Source organism: Coenobita brevimanus, chromosome 96, assembly GCF_032717465.1.
Source record: "Coenobita brevimanus isolate Jiangsu-jjx chromosome 96, ASM3271746v2, whole genome shotgun sequence".
In the NCBI taxonomy this organism is placed as follows: domain Eukaryota; kingdom Metazoa; phylum Arthropoda; class Malacostraca; order Decapoda; family Coenobitidae; genus Coenobita; species Coenobita brevimanus.
Genome location: NC_137049.1, coordinates 29,120,788 through 29,139,440, shown reverse-complemented (window position 1 = coordinate 29,139,440; position 18,653 = coordinate 29,120,788). Strand labels below are relative to the sequence as shown.

The 18,653-nt window shown below is 42.9% G+C and overlaps 1 protein-coding gene across 1 annotated transcript in view; it reads left to right on the top strand.

The window, feature by feature from the left end:
• The window catches only part of LOC145413524 (plexin-B-like), a 178,049-nt gene extending 174,610 nt beyond the window's left edge, over nucleotides 1–3,439 (top strand). The window contains exons 18-19 of the mRNA XM_080283219.1: nucleotides 185–406; nucleotides 1,125–3,439. Of these exons, the coding sequence (XP_080139345.1) occupies nucleotides 185–406; nucleotides 1,125–1,960 (1,058 nt within the window). The 3' untranslated portion in view covers nucleotides 1,961–3,439. The remainder of the gene's footprint in view (nucleotides 1–184; nucleotides 407–1,124) is intronic.
• The last annotated feature ends 15,214 nt before the right edge of the window (nucleotides 3,440–18,653 follow it).

Genomic DNA, 18,653 nt, shown 5'->3' with positions numbered 1-18,653 from the left:
TGTGTCAAATGTAGGGAAAGTCAAGGGGAAAAATGGTCACAAAAGTCGCCACCATTGACGCTGTGGCACAACTTCTGACCCCAGCTGTGCCTCCTTCATAACAGACGATCAGACACAATTTTTGACCCCAATTGGACATTCATATCTCAAATTTGGTGCCCTTCTGACTCCCACGTTCTCTCAGAATGGCGCCACGGAAGAAACGGCCACTTGATCCTTGCTGACGAGGACATGACGACGAAAACAGAGGGTGGCAGCGGATGGCGTCGGGTGAACACGCTGGCGCACTACGGTGTGAAGGACACTGCCATCATGGCGCTGGTGCACAGACCCTCCCACCACCACCACACCTACCACAGCTACAGCACACTCAACAACGCCAACTGCAGCTCGAAGTGTAACAGCTGTAAGTCAACCTTACTTCACCATCAAACCAAATTAAATCAGGTGTTCCATGCATGCTTCCATTTAAGGCTGACCATGGTACAGCTGATGTTTTCAGTGGACTGCAAGCTAAATCAAGTGCGAAAACCAGCTAATTAATTTCCCACCTGTAAGCTAAATCAAGTGTCGAAGCAAGATAATTAGTTTCCCACCTGTAGACTAAATCAAATACAAAAACCAGCCAATTACTTTTCCACCTGTAAGCTAAGTCATGCCAAAACCAGCTAATTACTTTCCTACCCGTAAGCTAAATCAAGTGCCAAAACCAGCTAATTACTTTTTCACCTTCATTATCATACCACCTTCTGAAAGTCCATATCGTGAGCATTAGCGAAAGGTTGGATCTTATATCAATTACTGAATGACAGTTTTAATTCTGGTAAAATTTACAATTGAGTTCATAAATGTATGGCAAATTTCTTAACTTTTGGGCGACGAGAAGTCACTCCTTAGCTGAATGAAATCTAATTTTTGACAGGTTTCGTTAAATTTCACATTTTTACTCAGTAATTGATTCGTTCAGTTTTATATATATATATATATATATATATATATATATATATTATACATATAAGTAAATAGATATAAACAGATAGACATATAGATATAGACAGACTGCTAGGTATACACAACTTCCCTCCTGCCACAGTCCACCATAACCATGATGCACGTCATTACAGGTGCAGGTTATGGCATGAGTGGGTCTGGCAGTCCTGTGAGCCACGGGGGAGATGTTGAGGCAGCGGGCAGCAGTGGTGCGGCGGAGCCCACTGTGTTTCACCTGGTTAAGCCCGTGGATCATGACTCGCCGTACAGAGTAGGCGAGAGGACTCACAAGGCCATCCCAGAGATCTTTCTCACTCGCCTTCTGTCCACCAAAGGCACCGTCCAGAAGTTTGTAGATGACTTCTTTAGGACAATTCTAAATGCCAATGAGGCTGTACCTCAGGCTGTTAAGTGGCTCTTTGATCTGTTTGATGAGTGTGCAAGACGACATGGAATAGCTGATCCTGAGGTAGTCTTGGCGTGGAAGTCAAACAGTCTGCCTCTGAGGTTCTGGGTGAACTTCATCAAAAATCCAGACTTCATTCTAGACGTGTACAAGAGTCCGACAGTGGACTCGTGCCTCTCAGTGATTGCCCAAACCTTCATGGACGCCTGCTCCACCACAGAACACCGGTTGGGGAAAGACTCGCCCTCCAACAAGTTACTCTTTGCCAAGGACATATGGCAGTACAAAGCAGCTGTCAGGTCCTTCTACCAGGGCGTGAAAGCACTGCCCCCGGTTACTGATCAGGACATGTCGGCCTACCTGCATCGCCTTAGCTTAAGCCATGCAGAGCACCTGGACCCTCGACCTGCCCTACATGAACTCCTACACACTTACGTCGCCAGGTACTATGATGAAATATTGCAGATGCTCGAAGTTGATCCAGACTGTCGGGGATTACATATGGCACACAAACTAGACAATGTGATGTGTACAGTTGACGGCGAACCCACTTCCATGTGCTGAGGGTAACTCGCTCCTCAGGGTGGCATAACACACCTGCTAGAGCCCAGTGATTTCATGGTAATTATATATTTCTGTGGAACTGTTGTGATGAAGCCTTCCCAGCACTTAGTTGTCGTGGGGCTATGTCAGTGTCGGTGGGATGTCATGATTGGGTTCTAGCGTTATGAAAGTGAAGGGTTTCATGGCGAGATGTCTCCTGTAATGTCCAAACACTCTAGGGATTGTGTGCCTAAACCTTACATTGTGAACTAAAATTTTAGCTCCCAATTTTTGAGAATAATGTTTTAAAGCACCTGACGAAGAGAGAATGTGTTTGGCATTCCAGTGCCATTGCTTACTACAGTCTATGAAGTGGAATGCAGGCTGATTTTAGTAATAACCACAGGAGTACCATAAATGACCATCAGAAATTAGGAATTTGCATCTAGCTTTGCTATTTAAGGTTTAGGCGTGCACCCCTGAAATCAATAAACTGAGTGTGTTGGATGGGGAAGGAGAGACTGAAGGGAAGTGCTGCTACCTATACTGCCCTTCGCTACACACGTGGCAGTACCCGTTGGAGGCCTTCTATACAGACATAAAAAAAGCATCTCATTTTTTTGCTGTTAAATATTGCATTGCCTAGTTCCTAGCCAAAGAGTAGGTGTACGACCGTAGTGTTACTGTGGTGTTATATCGGGCATTTGGGAGATGAAATGATTACGTTTTGCTCCCCGTTGTTACTGAAAAACATTAGGAACAAAACAGAAGATGAAAATGATTGCGTTTGCTCTCCATTGTTACTGAAAGACCTAGAGACAAAAAGAAAGACTTTTTAAAGACAAAAAGTAAGGACTCTTCAAAACACTGCGTGAATCCTGCCAGTCGTAGTGGTGAGATTTTTGCGTTATTTTAGACCACTCAAGTAAAATATTCCCACTACCTTCCCCAACCTTTAGAATCTTTTTTATTAACTCACCTGATGGTACTTAATCAAACGTCTGTGATTTTTAATTAATCGTATGTAGATCATTCCAGTGAAATTGGGGAAAAGAAAAGAGGGAAGCAAGGAGGAAACTGACTGTAATTCCTTCGGTAATGTGTTGTAAAATTGATGGGGGCAAGTGTTATTATGATTAATTTTGGTCCCTTCAGCCCGATGACGAAGATATTGTATTTTTGCTATCTCCAGAGGATTTCATTCATTTTAAAATAGAGATTTTCGAACTGGAGGGGTTAGATAAATTGCTGTTAACTCCTCTGCTAGCGGGCTGTCTTGAATTAAGTAAAATAATCTATTACAGTAAGAACAAAAAAGTCGTCAACGTGCTGGAGGGGTGAACAAGACTGCATTTTGTGCCTAATTGTGTGTACATGTGTGGGTGTCGTGGACAAGGGAGGAATTAGTCACTGAATCACACAGAGGAATTATATTATTAGTGTTTATTATAAATATTCCAAGGATAGTAATGAACCAGAAGGAAAAAATTATGTATGAGCATAAGAAACAAAGTGCAAATTAAATTGGCAAATGAGGAAACAGTGGATAAAGAAAAAGGGAAAGGTGGACTGAAAAGATATACTTGGGTGTACAGTATATGATTTATAGAAAAAAGGATGTTTGGAATATAAGAGGAATCCAGTGTATTGTTTATATTTGTGGCGAGTCCAGAGAGAGATACAGGATTGTGATGAGTGGACCGGAAATATTGGCATTTGATAAATCTGACATCTTCATTTTTAGTTTTTGCTTTTTTATGGAAGCAATATCAATGTAAAGGCTTAGGACATACAGATCTATTACCTGTTAATCAGAGGAAGAAGAGCAAAGAAATATTTATTGACCGAATTCATGATCTAAAATTAAAGTTTTAGTCAGAGAGAGAGAGAGAGAGAGAGAAGACAAATGACTGAATTCGTCTAAATTACATAAAGCTAGAAAAAAAAAAAAGCACACTCATTGCCAACCACACCACTCTCACTAATCCCTGCCTCGCTCAGGACCAGCACCTTGCAAGACCTCCCAAGCAGATCTCACTAGAGCCAGTGTGACAACCCAGTATGTCTTTATATATAAGTGTGAAGTAGATGCAGTGTGAAGCAAATCAAATCACGAGGAGGGGAATGTAATGATAAACAAAAGAATCACCGCGACGGGAGTGTAAGACGGAGCGGTTGATTTTTTAAATATTGAAGTGCTGTTTTTTGTGATTTATAAACTGCTGTATTTTGTGCTCTTCTGCCGCTACTGCTGATGTGAATTGCGGTGTGTGATGTTTTTTAATTAATTTTTAATCCGTGACCAAAATAATTATAAAATAGATCTATAATATGCCATTTTTTAAAAAGTATATATATGATGATGTTGGTACACAAATGAATCTTCGTCCCGTTCACTCGCTAGTCAATTTTCGTCCATGTTCGAAGCTTCGCAAGACGGTGTTCACGGATTCACACAACTACTACCCAGCAACAACTTCACAGCAACCCAGATTTTGATTTACATTTAACTGTTCCACTGCAGATCGTAGTTATGCTAGAACAACAAGAGACTCATACCGTGTCATAGGAAAGTTTCGTACAGTGTAGTGTTGAGCCTTGGATTCATTTAAGTGAGTTTGTTCCGGATACACAAGTAAGTGATAGACAGATTCAATGATATTTTTAAGCAGGACTGTATTACTTTTCAGTTATTTGTAGTTTGACGTGACTGAATGTGTTAATTCAAATGTCCTCCTCCATTTCTCCCTCCATAAGGTATATTGAATATTTGCTTTACGTGTATGCTCAGTGCAGAGATAAATATAATTCTTTACACACAGACATATTGTTCTTTCCTACATGTGTACATGTGCAATTGCTAACACTCGTATGTGCGGTTTCTCAAACGACTAATTTTGCACACACACACACACACACACACACACACACACACACACACACACACACACACACACACACACACACACACACACACACACACACACACACACACACACACACACACACACACACACACACACACACACACACACACACACACACACACACACACACACACACACACACACACACACACACACACACACACACACACACACACACACACACACACACACACACACACACACACACACACACACACACACACACACACACACACACACACACACACACACACACACACACACACACACACACACACACACACACACACACACACACACACACACACACACACACACACACACACACACACACACACACACACACACACACACACACACACACACACACACACACACACACACACACACACACACACACACACACACACACACACACACACACACACACACACACACACACACACACACACACACACACACACACACACACACACACACACACACACACACACACACACACACACACACACACACACACACACACACACACACACACACACACACACACACACACACACACACACACACACACACACACACACACACACACACACACACACACACACACACACACACACACACACACACACACACACACACACACACACACACACACACACACACACACACACACACACACACACACACACACACACACACACACACACACACACACACACACACACACACACACACACACACACACACACACACACACACACACACACACACACACACACACACACACACACACACACACACACACACACACACACACACACACACACACACACACACACACACACACACACACACACACACACACACACACACACACACACACACACACACACACACACACACACTTGACAGCAACTCCCTGAGGTAGACAAAAAGGTTATCGTATATCACGGAATTACCGGCAGGCGCTCTGGCAAATGTCACTTGGTAGGAGTGGGTGTTGGTGATCACAGCACTGTAACACAGTGTCACATGGCTTCATCATTATCGCATTGTCGTTTACCTTTTTTTATTGCTGGAGAGGGCCGCCTTCATGTGGTGGCACTGTTAGCGATTGGATATAATTTTTTGAATATGAACATACTGCATTATCATTCGTGCTCTAAAACAATATGGAAATGTGATGATAAATTGTGTTGTTACTTTATGTTATTAAACTTCTTCCACTGTACAAACTTACTGTGATTCTGTTTTGCTGTTTAAATTGCCAGTGAAAAATATTGTACATTATGCTGATAACTGCGTATGCTTTTTTTATAAGGTACCGTGCAGTTCGTCTGAAGACTAAACTTGCCTAGAAAAAAAATATTACTTACTGAAATAAAGTAATTAGTTTATTGAATCTTTGAAGTTATGAGTAAATAAGGCAAACAAAAGAGGTTATTACCAGTAGATTTTTGCCATTTGAACAGCTGTGGAGTATGCAAGTGTTTGTATTTCCTTTTTTTTTTATTTTTCACATCGTACATTCATATTTCTATATCATCGTAGGGAATCTGCGTTAAACTGAATTGTAAGTTATATAATTTTCATTTTAATCCATGTACATTATTAATGATTTTCGATTCAGATTCTGCGAGTAATTAGGAGACAGTGTGGGAGTTGTACGTCACACAGCAGTCGTGATCACGGAACATTCAGCATTACACAACACTCAACATGATACAGCATTCAGCACGACACAACAACACCAGCACCTCTCTCTCTCTCTCTCTCTCTCTCTCTCTCACACACACACACACACACACACACACACACACACACACACACACACACACACACACACACACACACACACACACACACACACATTTTGTCTCTTACTCTCTTTCCACCGACCTTGCTGTTTTACCTGCTTTTCATTAGTCTCTCATGACTGTCACTTTTCAAACAGCCTTCGTCTTCAATGTCTTCGCTCTTTTATACCTTCATGTACCTCTGTCACATATATTTTTAACTGATATCCTTTCCATTTTGTCCAGCCGTTCTCCCCATCCTCTCTTCCTCCTCTCCTTCATCTCTACTATTCATTTTCATATCCTCTCTTCCTTTCTCTCACCTTTTCCATTCCCTCTTCCCCTTCCCCACACTCCTACGCTCGCTTTCCTCTCCTCTCTTCTGTCATATTTTTCTCTTCCCCTTTTCTACTCCCCTCCCTCCAACTTTCTTTTCTCTGCCTCCCTCTACTCTCTTTTTTTTTCTTCCTCTTCTCTCCCTCTTTTTTCCTTCCTCTGTGTTCCGTCTTTCCCTTCTCTTCCAAAATAGTGAACATCCATTAAGAACACAACCAATTCAGCCAATTATCGTCCCAAAGCTCTCTGTACATAAGGGCCAAACGTCCCAGCATAATAGTACTAAATGAAGTCTAATAAAAGAAATAAAATAGTCATCCCGTGTGTATAGAAAACGGATGGCGGTGAGTGTCCGTCGCCCGTACACTTTTTTATAATATATATTTGTAAATTTCCCCCCGCCCCCCGATTTTTGAGTTTGCCATTTCATACTTGCCGTCGTCATAGGCTTTTTTATACATATACTTACCAGCGCCACTTTATACTTGCGTGTGTTTATGCCTGCAAGCTGTCTGTCTGTCTGTCTGTCTGTCACGAAATGTCTGTCACTCGGATAGCTCTTATTATTATTATTATTATTATTTTTTTTTTTTGGTAATCAAAGGCCAATTGTACATTGTGGTGTATTTTTATATATAGAAATAGTAGAGGTTTGTACATAAACTTTTTAGGTAATGGTTAAGCTGAGGTTCGTCAGTCCCAACATTATCCCCTTCAGTCCGGTGACGTATTTTTTATTCTAGGCATCTTTTGGCAATTTAATTAAGCTTTGGAGATACTTTTCAAATTGGAAAGGTTAGATCTAGCCTTCATTTACCCCTCCAATTCTGGAAGTCTCCCCCAATCTGAGGAAAATCGTTTGGAGGTAGCAAAAGTTAATCTTTGGCGAGACATTTCGAGCTGGTAGGGTTAGATACAGCCCTTTGCTGATGTAAGTTTTCCCAGGGCTGGGGAAAATCGTCTGGAGGCAGGAAGAAGGAGCTTTAGAGAGACATTTGGAGCTGGAGAGGTTAGAAGGAAGTAGAAAAACAGTCTTTGGCGGGGCTTTGAGAGCTGGAGAAGTAAGATCCAGCCTTCTTTTTACCAATCAACTTCTAGAGGTGTCGCAAAACTGAGGGAAATTATCGATAGCTAGCAAAGAGAAACAAAACAAAACCCCGTCACCGTACTGGGGGATAAAGTTGGAACTGGCGCGTCTATGCTTGGCCATCACCAGCGTTTAAATTCTAAGCTAATTATTATGCAAAATATGAAGAGTTATACAAGGGTTCCATTGACCTGCCTGAGAATGGTTTGAAATACATGAAGGTAAGCTTGGAAGGGCGTTTTGATTATCCTTGATGTATGTGTGTGTTTGTGTGTGTGTGTGTGTGTGTGTGTGTGTGTGTGTGTGTGTGTGTGTGTGTGTGTGTGTGCTACCCTTCTCTCAAGTCATTCAGAACTGAAGGCAAGGCTTATTATCCCCACACCCAGCTATCCATGTGTACTATTAATCCGTAGTTTTCATGCATTTAACTTATTAGTAGGAAATGGGGATAATAATGTACTTAATTATCCAGAAACTGTTTATTTAGGTGTCTAATGAGGTTTCGAATGCACAAAGAAGAGGTCAAAGCAGGAAGAGAGAGAGAGAGAGAGAGAGAGAGAGAGAGAGAGAGAGAAAGAGGGTGAGGGGGATAAGGAGAAAACAAGGAAAGCGAATGTAAGGCCCAGTGAAACAGAGGAAACACAATCAAACGAAGCAGAGCTGATACAGTGAAGTTAGACAAGTAAATGAAACAAGAGACAGCACTAGTAAAAGAAACAGAGGAGACCATATAAGTAAATAACAAAATGAGAGAGTAGCAGGTAATGACACAGAAAGTCGTGATAAAGGTATCTGAAACACGATGCAGATAATTGACACAGACATGAAGCAGTCAAATGAAACAGAATGAAAAGATAACGTGTAAATGAAACAGACGATAAAGGTAAATGAAATAAATAGAGATAATAAAGGCAGATGAAACGGAAGGACGTGATACAGGCAAGTGAAACGGGAGGAGAAGAAACGAGTAAATTAAATAAAAAAAAATAGAAGTAAATGAAGCAGAAAGAGAAGATAAAAAATACATATAAAACATGAGACAAATATAAGTGAGAGAGAAGGTAAACAGTAATAAAACAAAAAACGAGAAGAAACAGGTAAATAAAACAGAGGGAATATACAGGTTTATGAAGCAGCAAAATAAAGGTAAATGAGAGAGAGAAACAGTAAATGAAGCAGAGAAAATAAAGGGAAATGAAACGGAGAAGATATTATAGATATGAAACAGAGAAAGAGGCGATACACATGGTGAAACAGAAAAATAGGTAGGAATAAAATAAATCAGAATAATAGACGTGGATAAGTGAAACAGGTAAAGCAATGATACAGCTAAATGAAGCAGGTCAAGAAGGTAAATGAATCACATAAATGAAACATGATTCATATAAATTAAACAGAAACAAATGATACAAGGAAATAAATAAGATCCCGATTATTGTATGAGAGAGAGAGAGAGAGAGAGAGAGAGAGAGAGAATGTATAATTAGAGAAGAGATAAAGGGCACAGTAAAGTTCAGAGAAAGAGAGGATAACATGCGAACTGGTGCCTGCCAAGCCCAGCAGATAATCAGGCACCTGGATAATCAGCTATAATCAGATGTATGCATAATCAGGCACAGGCACGGTCAATAATTCATTTACACGCCCTGGACTTCCGTGCTAATAGAGCGAGATTCCAGCCCTTGTGATTATTTTCCTTTCAGTCCGATAGATAGAGATGATACAATTATATCGAGGTATTTGGTAACTAATTGAATATACGAACTTTAACAGGAATCAGTAGGACAAGGATGATCAACTAATTTAATTGCTGGAAATCTGTGAACTGCGCCTGAACAGAAGCAGCAGAAGTGTTAAGGTATTTCTGTTGAGCTGTGACTAAATACACAACGTCGTATGGTATGGAGGTAATGCTGCACCGATGTGATCTAAGGAGTGGGAGGAGGGGAGAGGGGTTGGTTAAATCATTAGAGAGGTAGTCTGCTGTCTGACAGAGCCCGAATTCAATACCTGGATGTGGCAGGGAATAGTCTGATGATTGTGATTTGGCTAATAGAGACTTTGCCGTTCTTCCACAAGGCTTGCTGTCATGTCATAAAAACACCACTACCTACCATCACACTAGTCCTACATGAGACAGCCCCATAATGTATTAAATATATATTATAGAATTTTCATAGTTTTGCTCTAACTTGGCCTAAGATTGCAAGTTCTCCATCACGAATGCTGAGATGAGAAAAGAGACTAACACTAGAATACGATACTGGTCACGAAGAGTTGCTGTGAAAAGGATGTAGTTCTGCAGCACTGTAATTTTCTGACACTGAACTACAAGAAACAAACCGAAAAAGAACGACAATGTGGGCCAAGTTAAGATGAAAAGAGTATAGTTCCGAAGCGGTGGCAGGTGAGGTTGTGTGACACGTAGAAGGACTGCTGGACCCCATAAACAAAATAATGACGTTCTCAGACTGAAGGGATTAACAGCACAGGCAGGAAGTTATAAAGACAGCACACATCCTCTCGACACAGACAGCACATCCTTTTAAACAGACAACATATCCTATTACACAGACAGCATAACCCTTCACACAGACGGCTATATCCTTCCACACAGACAGCATTTCGCCCCACACAGACAGCATATACCTCCATACAGACAGCATATCCTTCCACTCAGACACTGTATCCTTCCATGCAGACATTAATTTCCTCCACACAGACAGCAGATCCCCCAACACATCCTCCCCACGTGGACATCACACATCCTCCACATAGACAGTACACATCCCCTACACAGGCAGCACACATCCTTCCTACATAGGCAGTACACAGCTCAAGCATAGATAGCACACATTCCCACACAGATAGTACACATCCTCCCCACATAGATAGTACACATCCCCCCACATAGACACCACGGATCCTACTTGCACAGATAGCACATATCCTCCACTCAGGCAGCACATCCCCGACACATCCTGGTCCCCTTAGGAAGTTGAGCAGAGGCAGTCATTATATCCTCTCCTGGGAAATTAATGTCCTCTCAACCCACTGCTGCTGAGAGGACTGCAGTGTTGGGGGGAGGGGGATGTTGTCTCCTTCCTCTCCTATCCCCCCTTTCCTCCCCCTTCTCTCCCCTTCCTTTTCTTTCTGTCTCCTTTCTTTCCTTCCTTTCTTTTCTATACAGCTCTTCTCTCCCCTCTTCTCTTCCTCACTCCTCTCCCTTTTCTTCTGTCTGATTCTCCTTTCTTTCTTTCCTTCCTCTCCTGTCCCCCTCCTCCCCACACTTCTCTCACTCTCTTGCCTTCTCAGCATCTTTTCTTTTCTTCTTTTTCCTGTCCTCCTTTCCCCTCTCACTCGTTTTCCCTCTTACTCGTTTTCCTTCCCATCTTTCTAAATCTCCTCTCTTTCCTCCACCCTTCATCCAGCTCCCTCCTCTCCTCCCACTTTCTTTTTCCCTATCTAGTTTTCCCCTCTTTTGTCCCCCTCTCCTCATCTTTCCTTCCCTCCCCCTCTCTTTTTCTCTTTTCCCTTTCCCATCTCAAACCTTTCATTTTCCTCTGTCCTACCTTAATTCTCCTTCTCCCCCCTCCCTTTCCCCTCCTTCCTTTCTTTATCCTATCCGCTCCCTGCTTTCTCCCCCGTCTTCGCTCCCATATCACCATCACCACATAACATTCACCATCCCTATATTCACCACTACTACTCATATCAATTATTCACCATCAAAATCATCAAACTCACATATTTACTGACTTGAAATTACATACTTCACTATCATTAGTTTCATGCTGACTACAACACACAAGATTTCCATTAACCCTAACATCATAGTCACCTCCAAAAGCACGACCATTCTCTTCCCAAGCATGTTCACTAAGAGGAGAAGCATGGATAGTCAGGCAGATCAGTTTACTCGTTAAATCAGTGTAACCCTCCCCTCCCTCACTGATTACCTATAACCCAAAATATACACTGAACATCCAAATAACCTAAAATAAATAAACTGAACATCAAAGTGACCAGAAATATGAAGAAGGGAACACACTTTCTCCGGTGAGTTTATCTGGTATCTGTAATGTGTGTGTGTGTGTGTATGTGTGTGTGTGTGTGTGTGTGTGTGTGTGTGTGTGTGTGTGTGTGTGAGAGAGAGAGAGAGAGAGAGAGAGAGAGAGAGAGAGAGAAGGTGCATAACGGTATTTCAGGACGTCGCTGGCATCTCCCTCCTCGTTGACTTCAGCAACTTTATCTTGATTCATAAAGAGATCATCGAAGGACTGGCCGTCAGGTATTAGTCTTTTGCCATTCTTTCTCAGCCATCGTATCTCTGAAGTCGGAGTCCCTGGTGATCTGCTGTACCTTCCTTGCGCTGTTCCTGCGGTGAGGTGCGGTTTGTGCGATGAAACATACACAACACCACAATACACAACGAGGATATACTAAGGTTTGCTTCGGCAGTTTTCTCATGTGCGAGCTAGACAAGCCATATGTTTGTACTTGAGTGGAAGAGTTACCTTAGACAATGCATAATCATTTTGCTGATCAACGTACACCCTGCTTTTCTGTAATATAATCCAGTGAGTATCGTTACGAGTGGAGGCATTTTAATATCGCTTCATCCATGCTTGTTGGTCGAGATGTACAGCAAAACTTTAGTATCACCAAACCGTCCACCACCTCCCTGTCTCTTGCTAGTAAACTCACCTGGCAATAACTGAGAATTAATTATAAAAGATTCCCTGGTAGTGAAGCGGACATTGTGAGAAAAAGTCAGGATAAGCCATAGTTGATTAAAATCGTCTGGCAGTAACAAGAATGAAATACAAATGACATCACAGTACTGAAGGAGAATCGTGAGAAAATGTGAGGATGAGGTGCAGTGGCTTCATCCTGTCCCGCCCCACTTCGCCCCCCTACCCTCCCGTTCTTAACCCCTTGCCCGTCTTCCCCCCCCCCCCCCGCCGCAGCGTCTGAAATGTTGGAGGCTGGGAAATGTTTATAGCCTCCGGGCGTTAATCTTTTTTTTAGGGGGCGTAATGTTGGCGAGTCCGTTCTGCAGCGAGAGTACTCAGAAAATTGGTCGTGTCTGCTTGTTTATTGAAACTTTTTGGCTGTAACGTTTCTTTATATTGTAGGTCCAGTGTAGTTTAGTGCGCTATTTGTTGGACAGTTTACGACCGCGACTATGCATATCCATATAGAGACTGATATTAGAACACGTGATGGAAATGAACATATCTAACTGTAATGAAAACTAAACGTAAATGAAACGCTTACAGTTGTGTAAAATTTTTGCAATTTCTGCAGCATTCTATACTCGTAGTGGAGGATATTCGCGGAAGCGAAACCCCGCGAAAAAAAAGTTTCATGCTCTGAGGCAATAAAGATTTTTCAGGTGCTTAGAATTCAGACGCACCGGCACTGAGGGAGGCAACGCAACGCTCCAGGCGGAGGACACTGCCCTTACAGCCCTCACCGCCCCTCATCACCCCTCACCATCCTTCATCACCCCTCATCGTCTCTCACCACCCCTCATCGCCCCTCATGATCCTTTCATGCCCTGGCCAGCCCTTACCCCATCCCTCACTAACGTTTGCCCCTCTTGATCTGCTCTGCCCTCACCACTCCTCACTGATCCTGTCATGCGCTCACCACCTCTCACTGACTCCGTTCTGCCCTGTCCTTCCCTCACCACCCCTCACTGACCTATCCTGCCCTGTCCTACCCTCACCACCCCTCGCTGACCCTATCCTGCCCTGTCCTACCCTCACCATCCCTCACTGACCCTATCCTGCCCTGTCCTTCCCTCACCACCCCTCACTGACCCTATCTTGCCCTGTCCTTCCCTCACCACCCCTCACTGATCCTGTCCTATCCTCAGCACCCCTTACTGACCCTCCTATGTCCTGCCCTTCCTTCACCACCCCTCACTGACCCTGTCCTGTCCCCTAATCACACCTCACTGATCCTGCCATGGCATGCCCTCACCACACCTCACTGACCTTGCCCTGGCCTGTTTTCGGCACCCCTCAGTCGTTCTGTCCCCACCACCGTTCACTAGCCCAGCCATGCCCTGCCCTCAGCACTCCCCATTGGTCCTATCCTTTCATTCTTTGGCCTCATCACCTCTCACTGATCCTTCCTTGCACTGCCCTACCTTCAGCGCCCCTCCCTGACTCTCGCTGACCCCTACCCTTCCCTGCCCTGCCTTGCCCTGCCACACCACCTCTGTCTACTGCTGCTGACGGTGGTCTCCAACACGACTGCAACAGTTCCGACCTCAGTGTTTTTAGATTACTTACCTCGAAACATTAATCTATATGTAATTCACATACTATCTCTCGGTATTTATCTTTGTAGGGTACTCCTGATACTCTAACTTGTTTCACGGCACCAGAAGTATTCAAATGGACGAATTATGCCATCATATTTAAATTTTGTTCAAATTATAATTCATTCCACCACATCTACCCCCAGACTCCATGATAAGAAATAATGGACTCCTGAAAGTGCTATTTTATATTTTCAGTCTAATTCTGCGCTATAGCTCATCCATTTTAATTTGGTGGAGATTTTCTTTCTTCGGCAGCATATTTCCTGTAGCTCATGGGCAGAATAAGAGAATACTCGTACTATGGCTCTGCATACTTTCCGTGGCACTTCTTCGTGACTAGCATTAAATTTGAGCGTTCATCTCTTGTTACGGCTCAACATTCAGGATGGAGAGAGGAAAATTTAGTCCTAGTTAATATGAACAGAGTATGGGACTTTATAATGCAACTTTTTCACCCAGAAAGGTTTCGTGGTAAAAAAATCCTGGCGTAATGTGTGTGTGTGTGTGTGTGTGTGTGTGTGTGTGTGTGCGACGCTCTGACCGGGTACTAGATCCGTATTCCCGTTAAGAAAAGAGCCTCCATATTATCTCGTCCTTACCAATTTGTGTATGTGGTACGATGAAATAGTTTGGTATGTTATTTACGTAGTCTATGCCTTTAAGTAATAGTAGTAGTAGCAGTATTAGTGGTAGTAGTAGTAGTTGTAGCAGTTGCTAGTAGTAGTAATAGCAGCAGCTGCACCTCTACTGAAACGTAAAAGCAGAAGTTGTCCTGCAGTCAACCACCTTCCTTCAGTGGATAGGAGGGGAGTTGAGGGGTATTTGTATAACTAGGCATTGAAGCTGCATGGAGTGCCACCACATGAAGGCATCCCTCTCCAGCACCAAGCCAGTAATTTAAATAGCACACATTAGGCAAGCAGGAATAGTAAAATGCAGTTTGAAAAGATAAATCGGTAAAGAAAGAGCGTTAAGTAGCCTCCTAAACCAGCTAGGATAAAGGCTTGTGTGCCCTCTCCACAAGACTCAAATATTTCAGTGCAGCGAAACGCATAGCATCGCCAGCGCTTTGATGTGATATTTGCTCTCGATGTTTGTAAGCCACGTTTCTTTTCCACATCGCTCCCTGGTTCCTACTGTGACCCCCTGTACCGTGTTTGACTATTCCTATATCAAAGGGCCCCGTGCAGCCGCCATAAAGATATTGCACTGTAATATATTGTTGGGAAGAGGGCCATGCAAATGTCATCCTCGGCGATTTATGACTTCCCCGCCGATATTTATAACCCCTTGGCGAACGTGGTGGGTTATCTACACCCTTTTCCTTGTCGCTTAAGGAGGCCCCCCCAGCACCTCTGTCGTACCTGTTTATTTATGCATATGGAGCGTTAATATTCTCCTGTGTGTTATTTATGCACTCTGTGTTGAGATTACAAAGCAACAAGTATCATGAAGACGATGGTAGCAGTAACAGTAGTAGTTGTAGTAATAGTAGTAGTAGTAGTTGTTGTTGTTGTTGCTGTAGTAGTAGTAGTAGTCGTCGTCGCAACTCCAGGCTCATCTAAATGTGAACCTAGTGGACTGCAGGCTGAAGTTACCCATCTCTGGCAGCCCACCATCCTCTTTTGGGAGATAGGAAGGACATTGAAGGACGTTTGTATGACCAGGCAGCGAAACCTTCCGGTCATATCGGTGCCACAACGTGAATGAGTCCCTATCCAACACCAGACTCCCTCTCCAGCACCGAAGACAATGGTAAGAGGTAGCATGCAAAATAAATCGCTATGGAAGAGATGCCACAAGGCCTCTGAGCTGGCGAGAACACAGGCCCTAGATCTGTGTTATCATGTAAGAGATATTCAGAGACCCAGTCCCGCCACAGCAACACAGCACAACAGAGCCGTACCGTAAGTGGCATGGAAGGCTTCGAAGCACCTGTTCGCCTGCGATTTGTTTTGCATATTACATCTTGCCTTCCTGTTGTGCGTTATTTATACTGTACCTTTTTAACCCCTTCAGTCCGATAACGTATTTTCTTTATTACACTCTTGCTACCTCCAGACGATTTGATTAAACTCAGGGGAGACCTCTTGTAGTGAAGGGATTAATGAATGTCATGTCTAACCTTTCCAGTCATAAATGTCTCTCCTAAATGAAGCCGTCTAGAGGTGGCAAGAATTTTACCTGCGTCACCGGACTGAAGAGGTTAATGTCGCCATAGTTTGCATTAATAACACACGAGAGGATATTTAGCTGTAATGTGCCGAATAAATAAGTAAAGAAGAAACGAAATTACTCAAAACACTTGTAATACAGCCTTGACCCGGCAGCCATTTGGAGTGACCAGCTGACTTTTTTTTTTTTTTTTTAACACGGTGGTTACTAGGAAGAGAAGTGGTTTCGATTAAGAATATATAGTGGGTGAAGAAGAAAATGGTGATAGAGCAGAGTTGTATGGTGTAGGTTACTCATTGCTGTCCCCTCCCACTTCTCTTTCCACCCGCCTCCATTCCCCATCCCGCCGCCGGCACCATCCCTCACATTCATTGCAATATTGAACCTGCCCAGCGCTGCCGATTTATTTTTGACATGTACAGCAAATTAACTGACTTCATAACTGACACTGACATTAATATGACATACGGACATAGTGATATAGCGGGTCAGTTAAGCCAGTCATTTCTTGTTTGCTGATGGCCCAATTTTGGTGAGAGATTGGGATTTTCTTGTTATTGTGATGGACAAGTGGGAATAACGCAAATGTACCTCACAATATAAACTATGATCTGGGAAAAAGTGTGCATTCAAGTGAGATACCTAAACAACTCACGAACAGAATTGCCTTATGAACTTCACAGTTCGCTAAATTTGCTCGGGAAAGGTGGTAGGATGTTGCTAAGCACAAACATGTAGGACACCACTAAATATATGCTAAAACTTCTAAACAATATCGCAATAACTAGGTAAAGATTTTTTTAAAACGCCGCTAAATAGAAATGACTGTCATTAGATATTGCTATATAAGTACTGAATTAGGGATGCCTCAGAGGTGCTGATAACTATTTTACTATTCATTGTCCGTCACATATATTGTAATGGAGCAAGAAAGTCTACACGGATCATCCCTTATGCCAGGACCATGTTTTCCGAAGACTAACACCTCCCCACCGCTCCCCTACAGCGGTGCTAATCGCCTTCAGACAAGAATAAACCTCTCAATCTGTTCCACAAGAAAACCAGATATTATGAAATCCCCTTGACACAGAGCTTTATCTATCTACGGATGCTCAGGCATTTCCCCCATTTCCAGTGAATCAGCCAAATAGTGTTCTGCCCTTCAGGAAGCAAAGGGAGCTCAGCTAACTATATATTAGTCAGCCGCTGAAACAAGGATAAAAATATACAAAAAAATGAAAATAAAGTAATATAAGGTAAATTAAAATAAAATAAAAACAAACTACACACACACACACACACACACACACACACACACACACACACACACACAACAATAAGGTGAACAGCGCACCAACTTTTGCTCTCTATCTTTCATCTTTTCCTATTTCCCCCCTCTCCCCCCCTTTTTTCCTCTCCCCCCCCCACTTTCCCCCCAAAAAAGCAAGTCCCACCAATAGAACTTTGCTGCAGCAGGAGTAAGTCAGTGGTGCACTGGGTAGTATGTCCAGCCTGAAAAAGAAAAGAAAAGAAACGTGATTTAATGTCTTGGGTCAGTAAGAACGGTGGACCCAGTCTGTTGCATCCCTTGTCCATGTTCATACAGCAGTACAAACGGAGACTTGGCTGCAACGCTAAATATTGCGGATTATGTTCTAGGGGAAGATTAAATGTTTGCCTTAATGACTCTAATATGGTTGGTAGGCATTAAACTAAGCCTTCTTCTTTCTTCTCTTGATTATAACACTTCACCTGGAGTTCCTCGAGAGCCCCAGGGACAGGACACATAGTAAACCATCTTCCAGAGAGCCAGCAGACCTGTCAAATACAGTCCATGTGTCTTGATTCATTTCCACATCGTCCACTGAATAACCCATCAAGCCGTGACAAGCATGACCCCAACGACAAGTCTGGCAACGGCAACCTTCGTGAGCGCAAAGATGTATTCCAACATCCGCATCACAGTGTTTGAGATTGGATAGAGGAGAGAGTTTCATTAATCTTCCTAACACGAAAATAGGATTTCGGCACGATAGTCAGTTAGTATATATTT